This window comes from Tribolium madens, unplaced genomic scaffold (assembly GCF_015345945.1).
Source record: "Tribolium madens isolate multiple individuals breed KSU strain unplaced genomic scaffold, Tmad_KSU_1.1 Scaffold_7;HRSCAF=85;Tcas5.2_LG10, whole genome shotgun sequence".
Classification (NCBI taxonomy): domain Eukaryota; kingdom Metazoa; phylum Arthropoda; class Insecta; order Coleoptera; family Tenebrionidae; genus Tribolium; species Tribolium madens.
In genome coordinates, this window is record NW_025401050.1 from 4,189,456 (window position 1) to 4,211,722 (window position 22,267).

Below are 22,267 nucleotides of genomic sequence, written 5' to 3' on the forward strand. Positions count from 1 at the left end.
AACATTTTAAAATTTTTAAATAAATAAATAGGTAGTAAGTTTATTATTTCAGAAAAATATTTACACAAACGTGTATAAATAATATAACAATTTATTTACCTTCCAATAATTTATTGATTAATTAGTCAGTATGACAATGTAATAAATATGATATACAAAAATGATTTAGCATTACGAGTATCAAGAATATTCAAATGCTTTTTGTGAAGTAATGATTGTATAATTCAAACAATCAGTGCGTTTACTTAGCATATTATATGAAAAATGAATAAAACATCAAGTTTAAATTAAAACGGCTATATTTGAAAAATTGAAATGTTAGAAAATCGTCAGTCTCACCTTCTTGGTATTAAAATATTTTGTTTTTAAAGTTTTTAATTTGTTGTTTTGTTATGTTTTTTTTGGTACCATTACACTCGAAACTCTTTGGCTTTAAATAATGTTTAATCTCTTTTGATTTAACCTTTTTCTAGCTGTTTAAATAAAGAATTTATTTTTTTTATTACTCTACATACTATTAACATTTAATTACCAATTCTTTCAACACATTTGTACCAACTGGTCCAAGCTCAAATCCAATAAATTAAAGCTACTTAAAAGCTCGACAAAATAAATTCTTTTCTGCTGATTAATACCAGTGCCTTGAGTGTCACTCAATAAACAACAAGTCTTGTAATTTAATAAATTAACCGCTTTTTTTCAACAACGCTTTGGCACATCGCGAAAAGTTGTAAATTTCTTCACTTCCACGTGTTTAAACTTTGACAGGGGTTAAATAAAGTTTGTCGGCGGTTTTCCTACTAATCCTTACAAGTTCAGAAATGCCCATCTGTCACACATAAATTATCCTTTCTTACAAGAAATATCTAAATTCACTAGAGAACCTCTGGATTTTTTTTTATAAGCACAATAATTCAGCAAGTTTTCCGTCGAATTAAATAAAAGGGCTGGGATAAAACAAAAGGCATATAATGGAGAGGATAAGACAAAATGTAAATTTCCATATGCTGCGAGAGTTTTGAAATTCAAATCGGGCCGGATATCTTTTTGTAATCGTCGAGATTGTGAGGATTTAATTGTTTATTTATTCGTATGTTTTCAGCTTCATCATGCTACTACAAATTCCGGTGTAATCATGCAAACAATGATCCTCATCGATAAAGCCCTGAATGAGAACGAGAGTTTCATTTTTAATAACACTTTTTACAAAACGGAAGTTAGCACGAGAGTGCCCCTTCCGGTCAATAGCAGCGATTGGGGTCCTCGTCGCGACCCTTTGGCTATTGTCATCCCCATCACCATTGTCTACACGTTGACTTTCGTTAGCGGAGTCGTCGGCAACGTTAGTACTTGCATCGTCATCGCCCGAAACAAGTCGATGCACACCGCCACCAACTACTACCTCTTCAGTTTGGCCATCTCCGACCTCCTACTCCTCGTTTCAGGCCTCCCTCCTGAAATCTACCTCATCTGGTCGAGATACCCCTACATTTTCGGCGAAGCGTTTTGCATAATGCAAGGCTTCGCGGCTGAAACCTCCGCCAATGCGACTGTTTTAACAATAACGGCGTTTACGGTTGAGAGGTATGTCGCCATTTGCCACCCCTTTCTCTCACACACCCTCTCGAAACTTAACAGAGCTATCAAGTTTATTATTGCGATCTGGATGGTGGCCATGTGTTTGGCAATTCCGCAAGCAATGGCCTTCGGATTGGTCTACGACAAGTTGCCCGATGGGAGGGTCATAGAGGACCATTGTGTTTGCACCGTGAAGAGATTCGTGATTCCACACGCTTTTGAAATTTCGACTTTTGTGTTTTTTGTGGCGCCGATGTCGTTGATCACGGTGCTGTATGTGTTAATTGGATTGCAACTGCATAGATCGACTGTGAGGCCGTCGAGGGGGAACAGTGTCAAGTTAAAACACAGAGTGTATAAGCAGATTAATCCCTCTAATGGAGCGAGTGAAAATGTGGAGAAGAAACAGGAGGAGGAAGGGAGGAAGAATTTTGCGAAGAATGCGCAAGCCACCAAACATGTGGTGAAGATGTTAGGTGAGCAGTCCTTTTTTGTACTTCTAACAAATTACTTTTCCTATTGCTGAAATATAACGGGTCTTTTTTTAAATTCGACGTCACAGTTGGCCGCGAACACACCATGAACACATATGGGAAAAATCACGAGGGTTGACCGGTGCGTCATATGACGTTTGTCCTCACCACGTTTACATCGCGATGACAAAACGTCATTTTTTTTTGACGTTAGGTTCAATATTTACGAGTTAGAAGTTATTGCTGAAATAGTCCGGTCAAAATAGACATTTCAAATAACTAAAATTTCGACAGAGCTAAATTTTGGTGGAGATCTTGGGTACACCATTAGGAATAAAGTGTCAAAAGTCCCCATCGATCCCATGTGTGCTAAAAAAGTTATTCGGGGTCAAAGTCAAAATTTTGATTTTTTTCGAAAACGATATGTTTTATCGAAAAAGTGGCTCGGACAAAAATTATAGATCTTGAAATTATCTACAAAAATGCTCTTCACACTTTTTTTCTAAGACTTATCATTCCTGAGATATCTCGATTCTAAAAGTTGAAGGAGTCACGTTCTACATGATACAGAGTGCGCCAGAACTCCCGCTCCAAAAGACAAAAAATCTAAAAAATTTCAAATTTTGACCGTTGACCCCGAACAACTTTTTTAGCACACATGGGATCGATGGAGACTTTTGACACTTTATTTCTAATGGTGTACCCAAGGTCTCCTCCAAAATTTAGCTCAGTCGGAATATTCATTATTTGGCCACTATTTTTATGACTAATTTGACCGGACTAAAAGTGTTACTTTGTACGATTCTTTGTAAAGACATTTAAAATTTAATGTAATAGATTGGAAATGACGTTCTACATGCACTGCATTCATTACATCATTATGTTTTCCAATGTTTTTGGATGTTGTATCTAAAACTCGAAATTTTTAGTGTACATCAGTTTTTACTGATGTATAAAACGATTTTCTAAATCTAATTCGTGGGTAAGTTGAGAAGAAAACGGATGCAAATTCGGTATTTCATAAATAGGAATTATCATAAACACAAGGAGCGTGTACAAGTAATCTCTTACATTAAGTTTTTTTAAGGGTTTAAAACTATAGACAATCTTATACATTCTTCCAGGTAAGAAAAAAAAAAACTTGAAATTCAACACGTCTACGAAACAAAGTTGCATCTTATATCTTTCGAAAACAAACAATAAACGTTAAGAAGCTTTTATTTTGATCTTATGAAAACCAGAAAGCTACTCATGTGAGAGTCATAATAATGCGTCGATTACTTCATTAAATAATAGGCTTCTTAAACAACGCTCATATTTACCTCAAATATCTAAAATAATCACAATTTTATTTACAGAGTGTGATTTGTGCCATAGCAGACACAATATGTAAAGTACTTACTAAAACAGCATTTGAATGATTTTTTTTATAAGATTAGCTCCATTTTTTTATAGAATAAAGGATGATGTGGGCTAATTTTTATCGGTAACCCTCATTATTTCAATTTTTTACACTAACACAAGTGTTTATGCCTGATTTCATGGAAATTACTTAATCGTTAAGAATTATTAAAAGAAACCAATGAGACGCAGAACAAAAGCAAGAAATTAACCAATAAACGAAAAATACTTCCAAAATATACTAAAAAGACTTTCAATGACGACAATAATGTTATTGTCAATGTCAAATTGACAAATTCACTGGAACATGACATTTAAGTGGTGTAGTTGAAGTACATATGTAAATTAATGTTCAAGGCTACCATCCTTAGAGACCCATTAATTGTTTCAATTTACATTGTGATAGAATTTTTTATTTCATTTTCAAGTTGGTAATGAAAAAATGAAATTGATGACGCACCGGTCTACCCTCCTGATTTTTACTATTAACAAAGCAACATAACATTACAAGTACAATTTTAATAGTATGCACAAAGTTAACCATTCATAATCTTAATCTTGGTAATCTTGGTGAGTTTGTTTACAACTAATTTTGTAATGCCAACTTCGACGTCGAATTTAAAAAAAAACCCGATACATACAGGGTGCGCCAGAACTCGCGCCTCAGAGAAAAATGTCATATAAGGTAAGATACTAGGAACATGGAAAAAATATTAAAAAAAATTTATCTATAAAAATTTCGAAGTTATGAGGGTTTAAAGTTTGCACTTTGACTATTTATTTATGTTGGAAAAAGAAATTTCCAAGTTTTTTTGCCATAGGCTATTAAAAGAGGAAACAAGAAAGCTGTATCCTAAATTGAAACCCTGTTCAATGTTATTTGTGGCTTTTATTGGCAAAACTTTTGTCCCTTTACTAAATAATTGTAAAAAAATATATACAAAATCATCAGTATCATTAAATAGATATAAAAAAATGTTAAATGTCAAAATTGTTTGACAGATAGAATTTTTTAAACATTTTTTTCATGTTCCTGGTATCTTACCTTACTTGAAAATTTTCTCTGGGGCGCGAGTTCTGGCGCAGCCTATATAATACCTAGTTTTTTCTTTTACTCTTTTATTTTTTGTAATATTTATTTAGTAATCACTAAACATAAGAACATTACTTCATTAAAAAATAATAATAATATTATTACAGTAGTAGAATAAATTATGTATTTTATTTTTGAGAAGAATTATACATTTTTACACGACATTCATTAAGCATATACAGAGTGAAGATAAAGTATAGAATCATGCAATATTTTTTTTTAATACTTTTTCTTCAAAAAATAATAGTTAACATAAATTAAAGTATAAATTAAAGTATATATGAAAAATGTGATTGTATTTTGAGAACAATTTTTGTTTTGTTTTTGAGTTATGCGATTTTTTTGTTAAAATTGCAATTTATGTATAAAAAATCGAGTTTTTTTGAAAAAATTAAAGATAGATAGTTGCAATCTTTGCTAGGCTTTTATGAGAAAAACGGTTATATAGTGGGTTGCCATTTAAAAAAAAAAAAAAAAACTTTTAAAACTCAAAAACAAAAAAAAAGATTCAAAAAATTTTATTCTTTATAAAACGTCACATAGTACTTTACCATTCACCAATTAGTTTTTCCAAAATAATAAATACTTTAAGCAAAAAACGTTTGGTTCTATTTCCATACCTTTTATTGACCTGGTATGACTTTCTTCTATAAGCGCTGGAGTCAAAAACGTTTCATAAAATAATAAAGAAATATCTGAGCAATTAAGTTATTGAAAAAAATCGGCTAGTTATCCTGAAATAAATCAAAAATTATTGATAATTTATTAAATTGCGGAATTACTCGTAACACACTACGACTTGAATCTCGACAATTTGTGTTTTAAAAGTGATTTTAACTTAAAATAACATCTTCGTACAGGTAATAATTTATTGTTTCTGGTAGAAAATCGCTTGTTTAATGGTTGTTCTTCACACCTTATGTAATTTTTGTGGTACATCAGTTATTACTAGACTACGGATCAAGCATTATACTTTTCCGTTGTTTATTAGGCAACATAAAATTTCTTGTCGATATAGCTAAATTAAATGAACAAAAACACGATAAGCCCGTCACACCAAACTTTTATTTCAAATAATTTAATTTTTATTTAATAAATAAAAGTTTGGTGTGACGGGCTTATCGTGTTTTTGTTCATCGTTTCCATACCAAGAAGATCCAAGGAGAAGTAGCTAAATTAAAGTTTTCTATTTCACATAAATATTTTTTTTAATGTTTATTTACTAGTTTAGCGTTTTTATTCTGAAAACCTTTTTTAATTTTTATGCTAATTTTAACCATTTCCAGTTTTTGAAGTTTTTTTTGGCTTTAATACTAATAGCTACAAATAATTTATAATTGAGTCGTCTAGTTGCAAAACCGTTTTGAATTTAGATATCTTATCTTTAGCTCTTTCATTATCCGCATCTACCTACAAGACAGTTAAAAAAAAAGATTTTATCTGCAAACGTCACAAAAGTGACCACTTTTATGACTAAATGACACAGGTAAAAGTTTTACTTTTCAGACATGGAGTAAAAACACTGTTTTTACGCCTAGGCGTTTTCACTTTTACTTGACACTTACTTTGACATTTACCACTGTTGTCTCTTTCTTGTCCCTTTCGCTTTTTCAGCATTTTCTGAAGAGGTACAAGGTAGATTATCAGCATTCGACATTTTGCACTATAAACTACACCAGTTATTCACCAGTTAAATCAATCAACACTTTCGAAATCTCAACACAAATTCCGAAACTGACGCGTGACGTTTGTTATGATTTTATTGCAAAGCGTCCTGATTATTGAGGTGATTTACTTGATTATTGGTGTGTTGCTCTTTTCGTTGCATCTGAATCGTTTGCAGATAAAATAGTATATGTTATTTGGAGTAAAAGTGAGTTTATGTGGCTCAGCTGAATCCATTTGCCTCACTCCGTTTGGCAAAATGAACGTTCAGCTTCGCCACATAAACAATCACTTTTACTCCTAATAACATAATCTACTATTAAAAACTGAAACATAATTTGGCATTTTTATAGCCAATTATGCTTTGGGGGGTGACTCAATAAAAAAAAAACTAGACAAGTGAGGTCTGACTTTAATAGAATTAAATTAAATAATAAATAATTGTATAAAGGCTATTTTAAAAGAAATTGAAACTGTCGGCAACTTTGTACAAAAAAAATACAATACGTTCCAATTTTCTTACAAACATAAAAGTGGAAACAAGCTTTTCACATTTTATAAATGTGTAGTAGATAATTTAGAAAAACATTTATTCATTACTTTTTAATAAAAATGATAAACAATAACTTTATTAAGATATTTTTATACAGGGTGTTCGGTCCAAGTCTCCCCGGCCGATAACACCTAAACTTACTTTTTTTTTTTCAAAAACTAGTTTTTTAAATAATACTATTCATTCCTCGTTTTCTTAGTAAATGCATCAAATTTTTTTTGGCACGTCCGGTGTAGCCGGAAATGCTATCAAATTTAGTTTTTCAAATGGAACACCTATGTTTTTTTGCTCGAAACAATAATAATTGGCATGAAAAATACGGTAAACTACTATTTATTACATTTTACTTTTATATAATGCACTCAGAAAACAATAAATTTTTGAATTTTATTGCCAATTTTGCAACGTAGGCGGAGTTTACTTGTTAAGGTATTCATGCAAAAAGAAATATGCTTAGATACCGTTTAATTGTTAGTTTGACAAAGCCTAATTTGTCAATAAATCTTATTAAGATCTTTAATAATGGATGATATTAATCACGACGAATTAGTAGATAAGCTTGAAGTGTTTTTTAAGTGCAATAAAAATAGAGCGGAAGTTGAAAGACAGTATAGAGAAAAATACTCAAATAGAGTTCATCCAAATCGTTGGAAATTTAGTCGAATTGAAAAACAACTGAGACAAATAGGTTCGTTTCTTAAAACTAAAAAGAAAATAGAAATCTGAGTGTTCTGTTATCAGTCGAAGAAAATTGAATGAGTTACCATAAGAGAACTCGCTCATCAACTGACAAATTAGATTTGCCAAATCAAAAATAAAACTGTATCCAAGCATTTTTTTTTATTCACACCTTTCCTTTAAAATTAAAAATCAGGCTACGCGACCAATTTCCTTATACAATTCTAAGATTTAAGATGTTTTTTGATATGATAGCATTGTGTTACGCAAAATGTAATAATAAATAGTGGTTTACAGTATTTTTCATGTCAATTATTATTGTTTGAAGAAAAAAAACATAGGTGTTCCATTTGAAAAACTAAATTTGGTAGCATTTCCGGCAACACCGGATGCGCTAAAAAAATTTGATACACCTATTGAAAAAGCCAAGAATGAATATTATTACTTAAATATTTACTTTTTGAAAAAAAGAAGTAAGTTTAGGTGTTATCAGCCGGGGCGACTTGGACCGAACACCCTGTATATCGTATTTACGTTTTGCTATGTATGGATTATTTGTAAGTTTTTTTATTAAACATTTGTTGTTTGGAACATTTTTGTTAGAAAATAAATTTTGTTTCAAATAGCACAGAAGGTTTTCTGAAAAAAAATATGATTATATTTTAAGGCATATTTTCAGTTGTTGTGCTTTTTATGCATATTTTGCTTAAATATTAAGCTTATTTTAGTGCATATTTTTGTCCTTTTTTCTGCTAAAGATTTCAAACTCTTTTTTTTTAAACTGTAAGCCGATTTGTATTTGGTAACAATTTTGGCTAAATCTTGTTTGTTACAAATACAATGCAACAAAAGTAAAACTAAGTATTGCACTTCTGCTACATTATTTCTTTTTAAATAATTGTGTTTTACAAAACGTTTGCCATAATTTGATACAGGTTATCTGCTACTAATAAACAGACATTTTGTTTTTTTTAAAGAAGACATAAAGTTGTCTATACCTAAAAATATCTCAGTACAATTTATCTTTATAAATACAATATTTTATACATCAAAGCAAATAAGTTGAAAATTTTTACTTAATATAATTAATTTTTACTTGATATAACATAACTGTAAATCAAAATATTACTGTAACAATAACACATGTAAAAATAACATCAAAAATTTGCGACATTGAATTTTTAAAGCAGTATCAGTATTCAACATAATTGATTTCTAAATAAAGAATAAACTTTAGATACAAAAATAATTGAATCCATAAAAAATCTTACTTCGAGGATTCTTAAAGATTTTAGTCTACATTTAAGAATTATGTTGTACGTGATATGTTTCTAGAAATGTCTAAAACCACAGGCTTTAGTTTTTCGTCGTAAAAAAATCATAAATACAATTTTATTCAAGCAAAAGTTTACTTAGTTTTTAATGAATATGTAAACAAACGTTTCATGCTTTAGTTTCAGTAGCTGCCTTGTAATGCGAAGAGTTTTAAAAAGAAAAAAAAATTAATTTGAATTGTTTTATTGAAACAACATTCCAGAACAATATTAAAAAAAAAGTTTAAAGAAATAAAATTATATTGCTTCTAGCTATTTTTAATAATTGCGATTATTATTGTACTTCTTGAGTAGATATTTGAAATATTTTACTTGATCTAAATTTATTTCTCAATATTTTATTTGTTTTACTTCCGTTTAACAATACATTTTTCACGTTCATGCATAAGCTCATAGTCATAATATTACAGATATAATAAAAAAATTGAGTAATGACTTGGACTGGCAGTAATGATTGTTTCACAGTAATATTTCTTAATTAAAGCACAAATAAATGACAAAGTTTACAGAAATTAGATAAGTAACAAAAAACAACAACAACAAATCAATATTCGCAAAAACTTCTCAAAGGATCAGCTTTCGTAATGAATTTGGTGTCTAGTATCACAACACCATTTCCCGATTTGTGATTTATTATCCTCTACGACCCACTTGTCAACATAATTAATAAAAAGGATTTTCAGTCACATGTCATTTTTTCATCCTCGTCAGATCCATTATGGGTGACAAATCGGTAATTGTCCAATTCCTCCTTTCTCCATTATGTGAAAATAAAGCCTAAATTTGTTATTTATTGCTCGACGAAATCCAAGATTGTACAATCCCATTGATATATGAATACTAAAAATGAATCCCGGCTTGTTATTGAGTCAACCAAAACCTTTCTAACTCGATGAAGGTTTCCACTAAGCAAATTGCTTCAGAAAATGGAATTTGTGTCCAAATCAAAATATTAAATTTTCATTTGAAATGAATAGTGTTTTTATGTAAACTAGATCCTGCAGTTTATTGCATAGCAAAGAAAAACGAAATTTGTTTTATTTATTTTCTAAGATAGTACAAATCGATTCCTCGGAATTTCCTCCTTACAATAGATTAAATCGAGCTTTCAACAGTCGTACTGGAAAGCAATAGACAAGGTTAATGACGGTTTGATCCAAAACCGCAAGAATTCAGTGAAACACTTTTGAGAATAGTTAACCGAAATTCTGGAAGAAAAATCTCAACTAGGAACAAAGTTCAAACGCTTTGACACCAGTTGGTGTTTGTGTCGAACATTGGAAAACTATAAACAATGAAAATAACAGTTGAGCTTATAATTGTTGGCACCGTTGTAACGACGTTTAGCATTGTTGGCATTGCACAAAATACCAATTTTCATTCGTTATTAGAGAAGTTCAGGGCCAAAAGTTTGGTTTGTCGATATAGAAAAACTATATAACAGAATAGGAAAACAAATTAAGACGTCGGTCAAAACAAAGTAAAGACGCAGTTTACAAGCAAACTACCTGTTTTTTGTGTTTTTTGTTACAAAATCTGTAAAAGTTGCCTGAAAATAATAATTTTATACTAAAGAGTTATAAATAAAAAAAAGTTATTTCTTTCAAAACTAAAAAATTGTTTTTATTTGTAAACTGTAAGTTGTGTGAAGCTTTAAAACGTTTTATGCTATATTTAATTAAAATTTAAAACTGTATAAAAAAACAGATGTAGCAAAACTAATACAGTTGTGTCCAAAATCTCAAAAAAATAAAGTTGCTTCATTAAAAAGCAAATAAATATTTTGAATTAAAACACTTCTAAATTTGTACTGTATACGCTCAATTTACTAGTATAAAGCGACACAATTAGTTAACATTTTAATATCATCCACTGTTCATTTTTATGATGCTATTTACTATACAGGATGATTCACGAGGAATAATGAGCCTGACCAAATTTTCGATGCAACCAACATTACAGTTGTCGCAAAATAACTTGCAAAGAGTAATGGTGGTTGCATCGAGAATTTGGTCAAGCTCATTATTCCTCGTGAATCACCTTGTATATTGTGTAACATTTTATATGAATATAAAACATTTGTTATTAAAAACATGACTATTAAAGTATTAATAAATATTAAAAGAATTATTTATTTGTAATCGAGTAAATTTTATGTTATATTAAATGGACGTGTTCAAATTGTTTATAAAAGAGAAAACTATAATTATATGTAAACAGAAAATCTCAAAATATGTATACACTATTCAGTAAAACCAACTTATTACCAACTGCAAAACAATTTTCAATTTTTATTGTAACAAGTTTTTATTATATTTATTGCTTCTAACAAACATTTTTAATAAGTAAATAATCGTAAAAAAAATCGGTTAAACTCATTTTCTTTGTCTAGTAGTGGATTTTGAAAAGGTATAGTCAAAGGGATGTTAACGTTGAAATTGCTTGAAATTATTTTGGAGCAGGTATTTGGAATTACTAAAATTATCTTTAAATTGTTTGGAAATATTGTTTTTTTTTGAAGTATTGGAAATAACTTCTTTTGAAAATTACATTTAATTTCTTAGAATTAATTTTGAATTACAGGAATTAATTTAGAATTATAGGAAGTCTTTTTAAATTGTAGGAGATTTTTAAAAATTACGTTGAATTTCTTAAAATTATCGAAGTTAATTTGGAATTATAGAAATTATTTTGGAAAAAATTAAGTTTAAGTTAATTACATAATATATTTTAGAATTACATAAATTAATCTGCAAACAATGAAATTACGATAGATTATTGCAATTAATGGAATTTCGGTGGAATTTTTTGGGAATTACTGAAATTTTTGGTTAATATCTTTTAAAATTGAAATTGAGTTGTACAAATTTTTTTCAAGTTAACGACTCCTCGGCTAAAGCCAAAGATGATGTTTAATTACAATTGTTGTTGGTCTCTTTACGTTAACAATCATTAACTTGCAAGTAAGACAAGGTGACTTATTTTGACTCTTTTAACTCCTAATAATTTTTAAATTTATTTTGTATTTTTTTTAACAAATATTTAAATCTTTTATTAAAGACATTGTCAAAGCATTGATATATGTACTTGTACAAACTATTACACACAGGTTATTAATGTTGAGTAACAACAAATAAGTAGCTTCCACTTACTTTTGTTTTCTAAGACATGCAAAATTTATTTTAAAACTTCATTTTTTTGATTAGCTAAGGTTTAGAAAAAAGCTTTGGAAAATTTAAAGTTTTCTAAATATGTACAGGGTGCTGCATTTTGGATGTCCGAATAGAGAATCTCCGAATCTAAGATGTTTACCCAAAAACGAGTAATACATTCTGGGGCTCATTTTTTGAGAAAATAATATTGGTTTAAATCGCATCCCGCTATCGTCTATTGTTTTCGATTTATAGACAAAAATTGACATTTTAGCGAAATCTAAAAAAATTCGTATCTTAGTTATTATAGAAGACACAGATTTGAAATAAAGACATTATACATGCACTTTTTTACGGAGAATTTAATAATGTAGTTAACAATTTTTTTCACTTGTTTGTTTAGCCGTAAAAAAATAAACTTGTATTTTTTTAAATGGGAATCATAGATGGCTATGTCATTTTTAAGAAGCTTGTTTTTTTCTTATCTAAAAAATATATATTTGTAACAAATTATTATAATACATTTTTAGCAAAAAATTATCTTTGATTTTTGTTCGCAGTTGGCCATGAAAAAATGTTGCATCTTCAATTAAAAGGATTTAAACTATATTATATTCAACCAGTATCACTAACGAAAGAGTTTTCTAAGTACTAAGTAATGAAAAAAATGCAAAATAAATCGTAAATCAATTTATTGGCGACTAATAATATTTCTTTGTTTTTAAACAAGCAAACATTACCATTGCAACTTCTAGTGATACATAGAGTGTTGTAGAAAAAAAGCCGCCTTAATCCTTCAATAAAATATATTTTATATGACACGAAAATGACGATATGGCTATTCAAATACCCAAATTACGTCTATGTGAAACGTTATCCTACCTTCATTATATCATCAAAAAAATGTTTTTTTCTAGTTGTGTTGACTGTTGACACATTTGTTTTTCCTATTTTTGGATTTATTAAAAATATGTAATAACTTTGTTCTGAGGCGCTTGGATATTTGTTCAGTGCTTCTACCGTATCGTATTTTTTAAATCTTTATAATTTTATCTATTTTTTCATCTATTTTACAGTTCACAAAACTCTTATTAATTATTATTTACACATTTGGAGTGAAATAGTTTTTCCATGGCCAAATATTATCACACAAAATATGTATTTCACTTTTTAAGTATAGTTATAAAAAAATATTATGTAACAAATATATATTTTTTAGATCAAAAAAAAATAGGTTTGTCAAAATTGCCATAGCCGCCTATGATTTCCATTTAAAAAAATACAAGTTTATCTTATTACAACTAAACTAATAACTGAAAAAAATTGTTAATTACATTACTAAATTCCTCGTAAAAAATGCCTGTACAATGTCTTTATTTCAAATCTGTATCTTCTATAATAACGAAGATATAATTTTTTTTAGATTTCGCCAAAATGTTAACTTTTGTCTGTAAGTCGAAAACAAAATGTATCACTCGTTTTTGGCTAAACCTCTTAGTTTTGGAGATTCCCTATTCGGACTTCCAAAATGCAGCACCCTGTACATATTGTTTTTTTTAATTAATAATAACCGACAAAGTGTTTAATTAAATACATATACAACAACAAAAATTTTTCAAATTTTCTAAAAGCAGAGTAAAAAAACGTTTTATTTGCTGACGAAAATAGTTATGTGATAAGGCATGACAATTTTTTTCGACTTAAATAATAAAAAATTAGTTCAGAAAGAAATCTTTAAACAGACACCAGATAATTATTGGGACAATTAAAATAATTAATAAAATAAATAGTTACAAAAAATATATGATTCAGAAATAACACAAAGTAGAATAAATGTAAAACACCATTTACCAAATACAAATATCCCGGCGCATCCACCAAAATGTACAATTTTAATACCAATAAAGCTGCAATTAAGTTGTTTATCGGTTTGTAATTTACACAGTTCTAAAATATGTTTGTCACATTCCACTTTACAACTTCTATTAATTACCCACTGTCCCGTAATTTCCACTTGTGCATAAATTATTACCGACCATTGCGCTCCAAACGTACCTAATCAACCAAACCATTACACATTTGTCCAGACAAAATATTAAAAAAAAGTGTTTGTTTAGTGGCTGTCGTGGTGGCATTCTTCATCTGTTGGGCACCTTTTCACGCTCAACGCCTGCTGGCCATCTACGGCGAACAAACTTCAGCAGGAATGATCCGAGCCTTTCAAATCCTGACCTACGTCAGCGGAATATTTTTCTATCTATCAACGACCGTCAACCCTCTTCTCTATCACATAATGTCCCACAAATTCCGGGAAGCTTTTAAGGTAAGAACGTGGGGAATTTTCCAAACTGGACAAAACAACTCATAATTTGATTTTACACGACTATGGGTTCTTCCTTGAGAGCAACGAACTCATGATTTATATAAACGCGCTGATGTGGGATGATTAAACATCAATCGTGTTGTTTATTTTACATAAAGAGAAATGAATATAAAGTACTGATTTGAATAATAAAATGTGTTTCTAAATTTAACCTCATTTTGGATCCAATAAACTTTCACGGTTTTGCAGTTGTAGATATTCTAAAAATATGTTTGCTTTTTAGAACGTACAAAATTGGGTTATTAGCATAAGGGCGGAAAAGATAATTATGATTGGCCTTAGGCAGTCTCTCATAAATTATAGTCTGAAATAAGCTATTAAGTTGTTATGGACAAAATAGAAAAAAGATCTACACGAGGAGTGCTCGAAATGTAATTTCTGTAAGAAGTAATTACAAACTATTTATCCAGTAATTTTTATAAAATATAATTACCGTAACCGTACACTAATCGATAAAGTAATCAAAAATTTTCTCACTGGTCGCTGCAATACTAATTGAAAGCACTTTTCGTTAAAAATTCTTGTATTTTCGTAAAAATTGTCCATTTTAAATACTAGCCTAACAGTTGCAACAAATTTAAATTAGTACTAGAAAAATTTTTGTATACCACCCATTATTACATGTATTCTGCTAATGGGGGTAATGGTTTAAAGTACAAACAGTTATTTTGTTTTAATTTTTTTATGACGTAAAGTCTTAGGTATCTTCGCCCTCGCCTTTTTGAATTGATCTTTCTTTAAGTAAATAAAAACTTCACTAAAATTTTAATTAGAAGTAGAATTGCAGCATTAATTACTTGTATTAATGTTTACTGGTGGTTTTTGAAAGCAAATTAATTATGATAATTTAAGTCAATAGAAAATTTATTGCTCAATTACTTGTATAGAAATGTGGAAGCTTTTATAATAAAACTTCTTGTTTATCTTGTTTCGTTTTAATAATAAAATGTTGAAAGTGTGGGTGGAAAACGTGTGACATTTTCCCAATGGACTGTACGCTAATGATTACTCAGTGTCATGTAAATTTTTTTTCTTTTCGTAACATTCTATACAACTAGTAGAGATTGTGTTCGACAGGATACAATCTGTTCAGGAAATAATGATCGCTCGAAGCAAATTACTCGTTTCAATTTTTTATTTTTTTGTTATGCTGTAAAAATTTGTGATCAATAATGCAGTGAGTAATTTATTTTTACAAATCTAAAAAAAATTATTTAATTTTAAACGAGCATTTTAAAGCACAGACTAGTTAATTAATTTGTATTTTGTTTATTATTTTAACACCAATGCCATCAATAAATACAATGTTTGTATTTAAAAAAAATATATTTACTTTCTGGTCAGAACTATTTCACAAAATTCAAAATTCAATAGTATACAAATGTTACAACACTCTCATTGTGATACGAGTGTTAGAAAACCACTAGTATCACAATGAGAGATTGTAACACGCGTTTTTTATACAATTTTTTCTATTGAGTGCTTTTTAAATTGAATTTATTATTATATTAATTTGACAGTTAGAATTTTTGACACTTAAAAATAGCTGAAATTGCATTAGTTTCGGTGAAATACGTTGAACTTCAACAATTTCTCACTTAAAAACGATAGTCTAACGCAAACGAAACATAAAAATGTACTTGTTTTAATTTTAAGAAACGTTATTGTAAAATGGAGAGATTTTTTAATTTAGAAAGTATTTCACCTCAAAAGTATTTTAAAAAGATTACATTTCAAGACACAATACGTGTAAAAGCATTTTTATAGTTACTACTTTATCTACTTTAACTTTAACAACTCTATAATAAAACTGCTTTGCCTTTATTAGTAACAATGTTGTATTTATGGTAAGCTATATTGTATTTATTCATGATACAAGTAATTTAAGCAAAAGAAAAAGTTTACAAGATGTAGTCGAGTTAAATGTAAGAACCCACGAGGGCCATACAACATTTTATCTAGCATGTTCCTCTTAGCAAGATAACTTTTTATTTGCAGTGAGTAAACAGTAGTTTTGCCTATTTAAAATCTTCAAGATAAAACTGTAAAAAGTAAAAAATGTTGTATAGAGTTTTTGTAGTTACTTTTTGTTAAATAAACATGCAATAATTTTCTAATATACAGTGTGTTCCCGGATAGATGAAACGACTCTTGTAACAAATTTGATTTCAATTTTTGTTTTTGAGATTTAATCCTGCATGGTTAAAGACTAATTTCTAACATAATATTAATTTTGAAAAATCATGTATGTTTTGAAAATTGAAAAAAAATATTTTTTTTTGTAGGATAAAGTGCCATTTATGTGTCCAATACGACAAAAAGTTATTAAAAAAGTGGTTTAAAATCACCCTACACCAAATTTCAAAATCATTGGTTAACTATGATTTTGTTTTAAGATAATTCCTTTTTATTAACAGAAACGTCAAAAATGAATTTACGACTAATATTCTAAATCTAACTTTTTAATTCTTAACAAAAAATCTGAAAAATAAATTGATTTTAAATTAATAAACATAAAAAAATAAAAGTCATAGTTGACCGATGATTTTGAAATTTGGTATAGGGGCCTAGTTGTTGGTTCTAAAGAAATTTTTGACGTATTTGCCAAATATAAGCACTTTACTCTACAAAAGAATAGTTTTTTTGAAAATTTTCATGACAAAAAACTAAAATTATTTCAAAAACTAGTCTTTAATTTCGCATGCCTAAACCCCAAAAATAAGAATTTAAATCAAAATTTATTTATCTTTTACAAAAGTCGTTTCACCTACCTGGGACACACTATACAGTATGTCTCCGGATTGAGTTTACAAGAGGATTTTTTTTATCTTTGATTTTACGCCAAAACAATTTATTAAAGTTTAAGAGTGTCTAACAAGGGGTTGCCACTATATTAAGTGTCTGGCAATGGATGAGGTGAGTTCTAATATTATTCCGAAGAAAATATAAAAAAATTACGCTTTTTTATTCAATAAATTTAAGTTGGTATTTTTTACTTCTTTGCTACCTGTTATCACCCAAAACCACGATGACTCAAACTTCATACTTGCATATGGTTCCTTCCTGTGTTGGTAGTATGCGATGACAAATTTTCAACTTTTATAAAATGACGGATTCTGGCGACCGCGGGCTCTTGCTCTATGATGTTGGACTTATCACATTGGCGGTTTTATTTATTTGACAACTAAATGTCACTTTAACAATTAATTTATTAATTAAATAATGATAGTTCTTGTTAAAAATCACTATGTTTTTTATCTTAAAGCTGTTTCTTTGAATTGCTATTTATCAAAATTATGTTTTTCATAAACACTTCTGTTATTTAACTTTGCGAAAACTCATTTATGAAAGTGACATTATTGTCAAAAAAATAAAACCGCCAATGTGATGGGATTTCAAAAGCAGAATCCAAAATCAAGAGAAAAATGAACTTTTTTTCTAATGAGTTAGAATAATGAAGTTTTAATTACAGATTGTCTGGGTTCAGGTAAAGCAAAAAATGTTTTCCCTTTGCAGTTTTGGCGTAAAATCAAGGATGAAATTTTTTTTCCTCTTGTAAACCCAATCCGGAGACATACTGTATAATATTTTATGATCAAATAAATTTGAGATCAAAGTTGATCTTAAAAAAACAAAGACAATTAGACAGTTATTTTTTCATAAATGAACCGCCAAAAAACATGAATTTAATTTCAAATTTTTGACTAACTTTGTATGAACATAAAAAGGCAAAAATTATTTTTACTTGTCATCATAGTCATTTTCTTTTGACACCGAACTAATGACTCACCCAGTAGATCTTGGTTCTTTGCAAAGTCGCATGTTTAACTTTCCGACTTCAGTATAAACCTACACGTTGTTTTTTTACTTATTTTTTTTCTAAAAGGTTCTTTTTTCAGGCCACCTACAAGCAGTGCTTCCGTCGAGGCCACCGTACCCCCGGAGGTAGGTGTTACTCGACATTATCCGGTCGATCATCGCAAGTAAACAGTCATAGCAACACAGATTCTTACAGCCGCCAGAGCTCACTTCGATACCTCGATGTTGAAATGGCACGTCTACACGACTCTAGAAGGCCACTGGTTGTTTCCTTCCGAAGGAAAAAACCACCAACATTGCGTCGACCAAAACAAGTCTCAATTTTTGACACCGAATTGCAACAAACACTCACCACTTTGAACAACGAAGAGAAGAGTATTCCAATCGTGGAAGTACACAGTCTTCAGCCGACACATATCTGTCCTTTGAGTGTGATGAAATTAGAAGAATTCAACGAAAATGAAAAGAGAAATAAAACAAGAAGTGGGAGTTTAAACTGTGAAGAAAGAAACCGGGAAAATAGGCTTATAACAAAGTCGTGCACAATGCCAGAAATGAGAAACAAAATTTTTGACTCTTTGAGAAATAATGACGAAAAAAGTGAACAGTTTTTGTATAGAAACAATTTTGCAGTCTCGGTTAATTAAATAAATGCGTACAGTAGACTCCGCTTATAACGAACCTCAAGGGACCTACAAACTTAATTCGTTTTGTCTGAAGTGCTCAATATGCGTGTCTTTTTTTTTATTTTTACTTAAATTTGTATGTAACAACAAACACTAAACAACGCATGCAATTCTTCTACGGTGATCCAACTGTTTTTTGTATTTACAGTTTCATACATATGAGAATGCTTTTTGTCTAATATGCAGTTAGTTTCTTATCATCTCATATTTTCTTAAATTTTGTCAATTTATCTAAATGTATGTACCTGAAACTATGGTTGTGTTTAATCAGGATCGTAATATAACTAGAGTCTACTGTATTTTACTATGTTATTTTTTTAGAAAAAGGCTGTGCAAGTAGTAATTGTACGTAAAATTAGATTTTATATTATTATTTGACTGTTTTGCAACATCTTGTTGTTTGTTGTTATTTGTACATTTTTCTAATTAACACTTTTGTAAATGTAATTATTTCCGGTTTGTACCTGTAATTGTTGTTACATAAATATATTACTGTTGTCAGGAAAATTCTCATTTAATTAAACCAATTCATCAATAATCTTGTCATTAATTACTTGAGATAAAAGTGTAGAGTTCACTTAAACAACTCATTAATAAGCTTTGCATAAAATTTACAAAATTTAATAAGAGTAAGTAATGAAATTGAAACAATCTAGAAGAGTTATTGTTACAAATTTAAATAGGTGAATATTCAAGCATGTGTCGAAAAATTCTATATAAAAAAATACACCCCTTGAAAAGGTTTTCAGTGAGTTTTTCCCAATATTTTATACAGTATGTCCCCGGATTCAGTTAACAAGTAGATTTTTTTTATCTTTTATTTTGCAAAAAAAAACATTTTTTGTTTCACCTGAAACGAACAAATCTGTAATTAAAACTTCATTATTCTGATTCACTGAGAAAAAAACTTATTTTTTTTCTTAATTTTAGTCTTAAAATAATTTTTCTCTCCTTTTTAAGTCCTATGACATTGGCGGTTTTATTTATTTAACAACTATATGTCACTTTGACAATTAATTTATTAATTAAATAATGATAGTTCTTGTTTGAAAATGACTTTGATTTTCATCTTAAAGCTTTTTCTTTGAGTTGCTATTTATCAAAATTATGTTCTTCACAAACATTTTTGTTATTTATTTAACTTGCAAAAACTCAGTGACATACATCACTGTCAAAAAAATAAAACCGTCAGTGTGATGGGATTTAAAAAGCAGAGAAAAATTATTCTCCAAAATCAACAGAAAATAACTTTTCTTTTCACTGAATCAGAATAGTGAAGTTTTAATTACAGATTTGCTCGTTTCAGGTGAAGCAAGAAATGTTTTTCTTTTGCAGTTTTAGCGTAAAATGAAAGATAAAAAAAAATATCGTCTTGTAAGCCCAATCCGGGGACATACTGTAGATAAAATGACAAATTTCTTACAGCTAAGAACCTGTACCTAGGACTAAAATAGAAAGGAATTGAATAATTTTTTTTATTTATATTTTGTTTATATGTAACATAATTTTTAAATTGACTTTTCTCAAAAATCTTAAATTGTATCATAACAACGCAAGAAACTTCTTTTTTGTGAGAAACGATGTAATTTAGAATTTTGTTGCTGAAAGTGGCAACAAACTACACACAAAATAGTTAAAGTACTTTTTACCCTATACCCCCCACTTTAGGACGCCTCTGATTAAAAGTTTCGACATTATTTGATCTTTGAATTCGTTTAGGTTTATAAAGATTATCAGTTAAACCAAATTTTGTAATTTTATCTAAAATAGTTATTGAAATATTGAGACAAATCCATTAAAAAATGCACCCATTTAGAGGTGTAGCTCCCTAAAACAGTATTTTTCGATACATGTTTATGGAAAATTTTATCTTAAAATTAAATATTCTACCACCTGTTTTGAACATAGTAGAACAGAGTAGTAAACAAGCAATAAAGAATTACTCAAAGAATAGTGTCAAAGGTTAAATCACTTTTAACTGAATTAAAAGTATTTTCTTGAAAGCTTATAAATTATCCACCTGTTGAGCTAAAAAGTTCTATTTGTCTTTATTTTAACTAGTGCTGCCATCTGATGAACAGTTACTAAACCGTTTCCACTTGAATTTCCAGTTTTCCTCTTCAACAAACTAAATTTTCTTAAAGTTCAGCTTTTCACTAAAAGGAATAACAAGTAGAAATCGAAGTATTTGGAAGCTAAACTTTGTTACGATTGACTAAAATACTACTTATATCTAAAATTAATGTCATTTTAAATTAATAATTAATTATGTTGCCGATGTCTGTAAAAGGTGTCAAAAAGCTTAGCTGTTGTCTAATTGTTCCAAACATCAAATAAACGTGAAGTTTAAAAAAAATGAGTTGAAGTTTTAGAACAGCATCTCGCACCTGTTGTTTTATTTGTTATATTTCTACCATTTTCTTGCTTAAGAGTTATTCGGAATTTAAGATTTAAAAATGTATGTATCTTATTCTTTTTAACTATAAACATTTTACAGAATGTTTTTTACAAAATGAGTTTGAGTTAATTGGTTGAGCAACTCTAAACCTAGTCTAGATTACTAATTTGATAAAGAATCAAAATACGCAGTAAACTTTGATTCAATGTTCTAAAATTGCTCGTTTTTTGGACCCAAAAAAGTAGTACGGCGAGTAAAAAAACGCTTAGAGCGTTTTACCGTCTCAGTTTCAAGTCGTTTTAAATTCATTTAAATTCAACGAGTGTACTAATTGCTTGGAAAAAAATGCAGAAATGTTGAGCTTTACATTCTTAATAAGCTGTGAAAAACGAACGACTACATTTTTCACAAGAAAGAAGAGAAAAAAAAATTAAATCTGTGCTCTGTTTCATGTTTGCGAATACGGTTGAAGAAAAATGTAAGAAAGAAAGATGTAGAAAAACAATTTTCTAGTAAAAAGTCCGCGTCACCACACCTCTATCTTTAGTGGTTTACGTCTCAAAGACGTTCAAAGCCGCTCAAGTGACGGATTCGTTTCATTTTTACGTGATTCAGTGCCAGAGAAACACTTTAAAGCAATTTAAACTTAAACCGTTGAAAATCGAAATATGGTCTCGAGGATATTTTTGTAACAAATTTTATTTTCTACAATTTTATTTCTTACACTTTTTTGTATCTTTAACTGTATTTTCAGCGTTCTCAAAAATATGATAATTTCCAAATGTTTTTAAATATAGTTTTCAATAAAATTTTTGCCTTACCTTTATCTCTTATTATTGAGAATTAAATGCTCTATCTGTCTATATTTTTTTTTGCGTTTTGCTCACCGTTATATAAATACAGCTATTTTTTTATTTCATTGCTCTTAAAACTTAAACGGGAAAAGATTACCTGAGCTATCCCTCACTAACTGAACTATCGAGAACCGAGATGTTTTGTTTTACATCGTATTGTATCCTAGTCTTTAGGTATTCGTAACTTTAACGTAAATTTT

The 22,267-nt window shown here is 29.0% G+C and overlaps 1 protein-coding gene across 1 annotated transcript; it reads left to right on the forward strand.

The window, feature by feature from the left end:
* The first annotated feature begins 1,135 nt into the window (after nt 1-1,135).
* On the forward strand, nt 1,136-18,896 carry LOC123009550 (pyrokinin-1 receptor-like). Its single transcript, XM_044405937.1, has 3 exons — nt 1,136-2,054; nt 14,045-14,250; nt 18,210-18,896. The coding sequence occupies exons 1-3, from the start codon at nt 1,136-1,138 to the stop codon at nt 18,774-18,776; spliced, it is 1,692 nt and encodes a 563-aa protein (XP_044261872.1). The 3' UTR covers nt 18,777-18,896.
* The last annotated feature ends 3,371 nt before the right edge of the window (nt 18,897-22,267 follow it).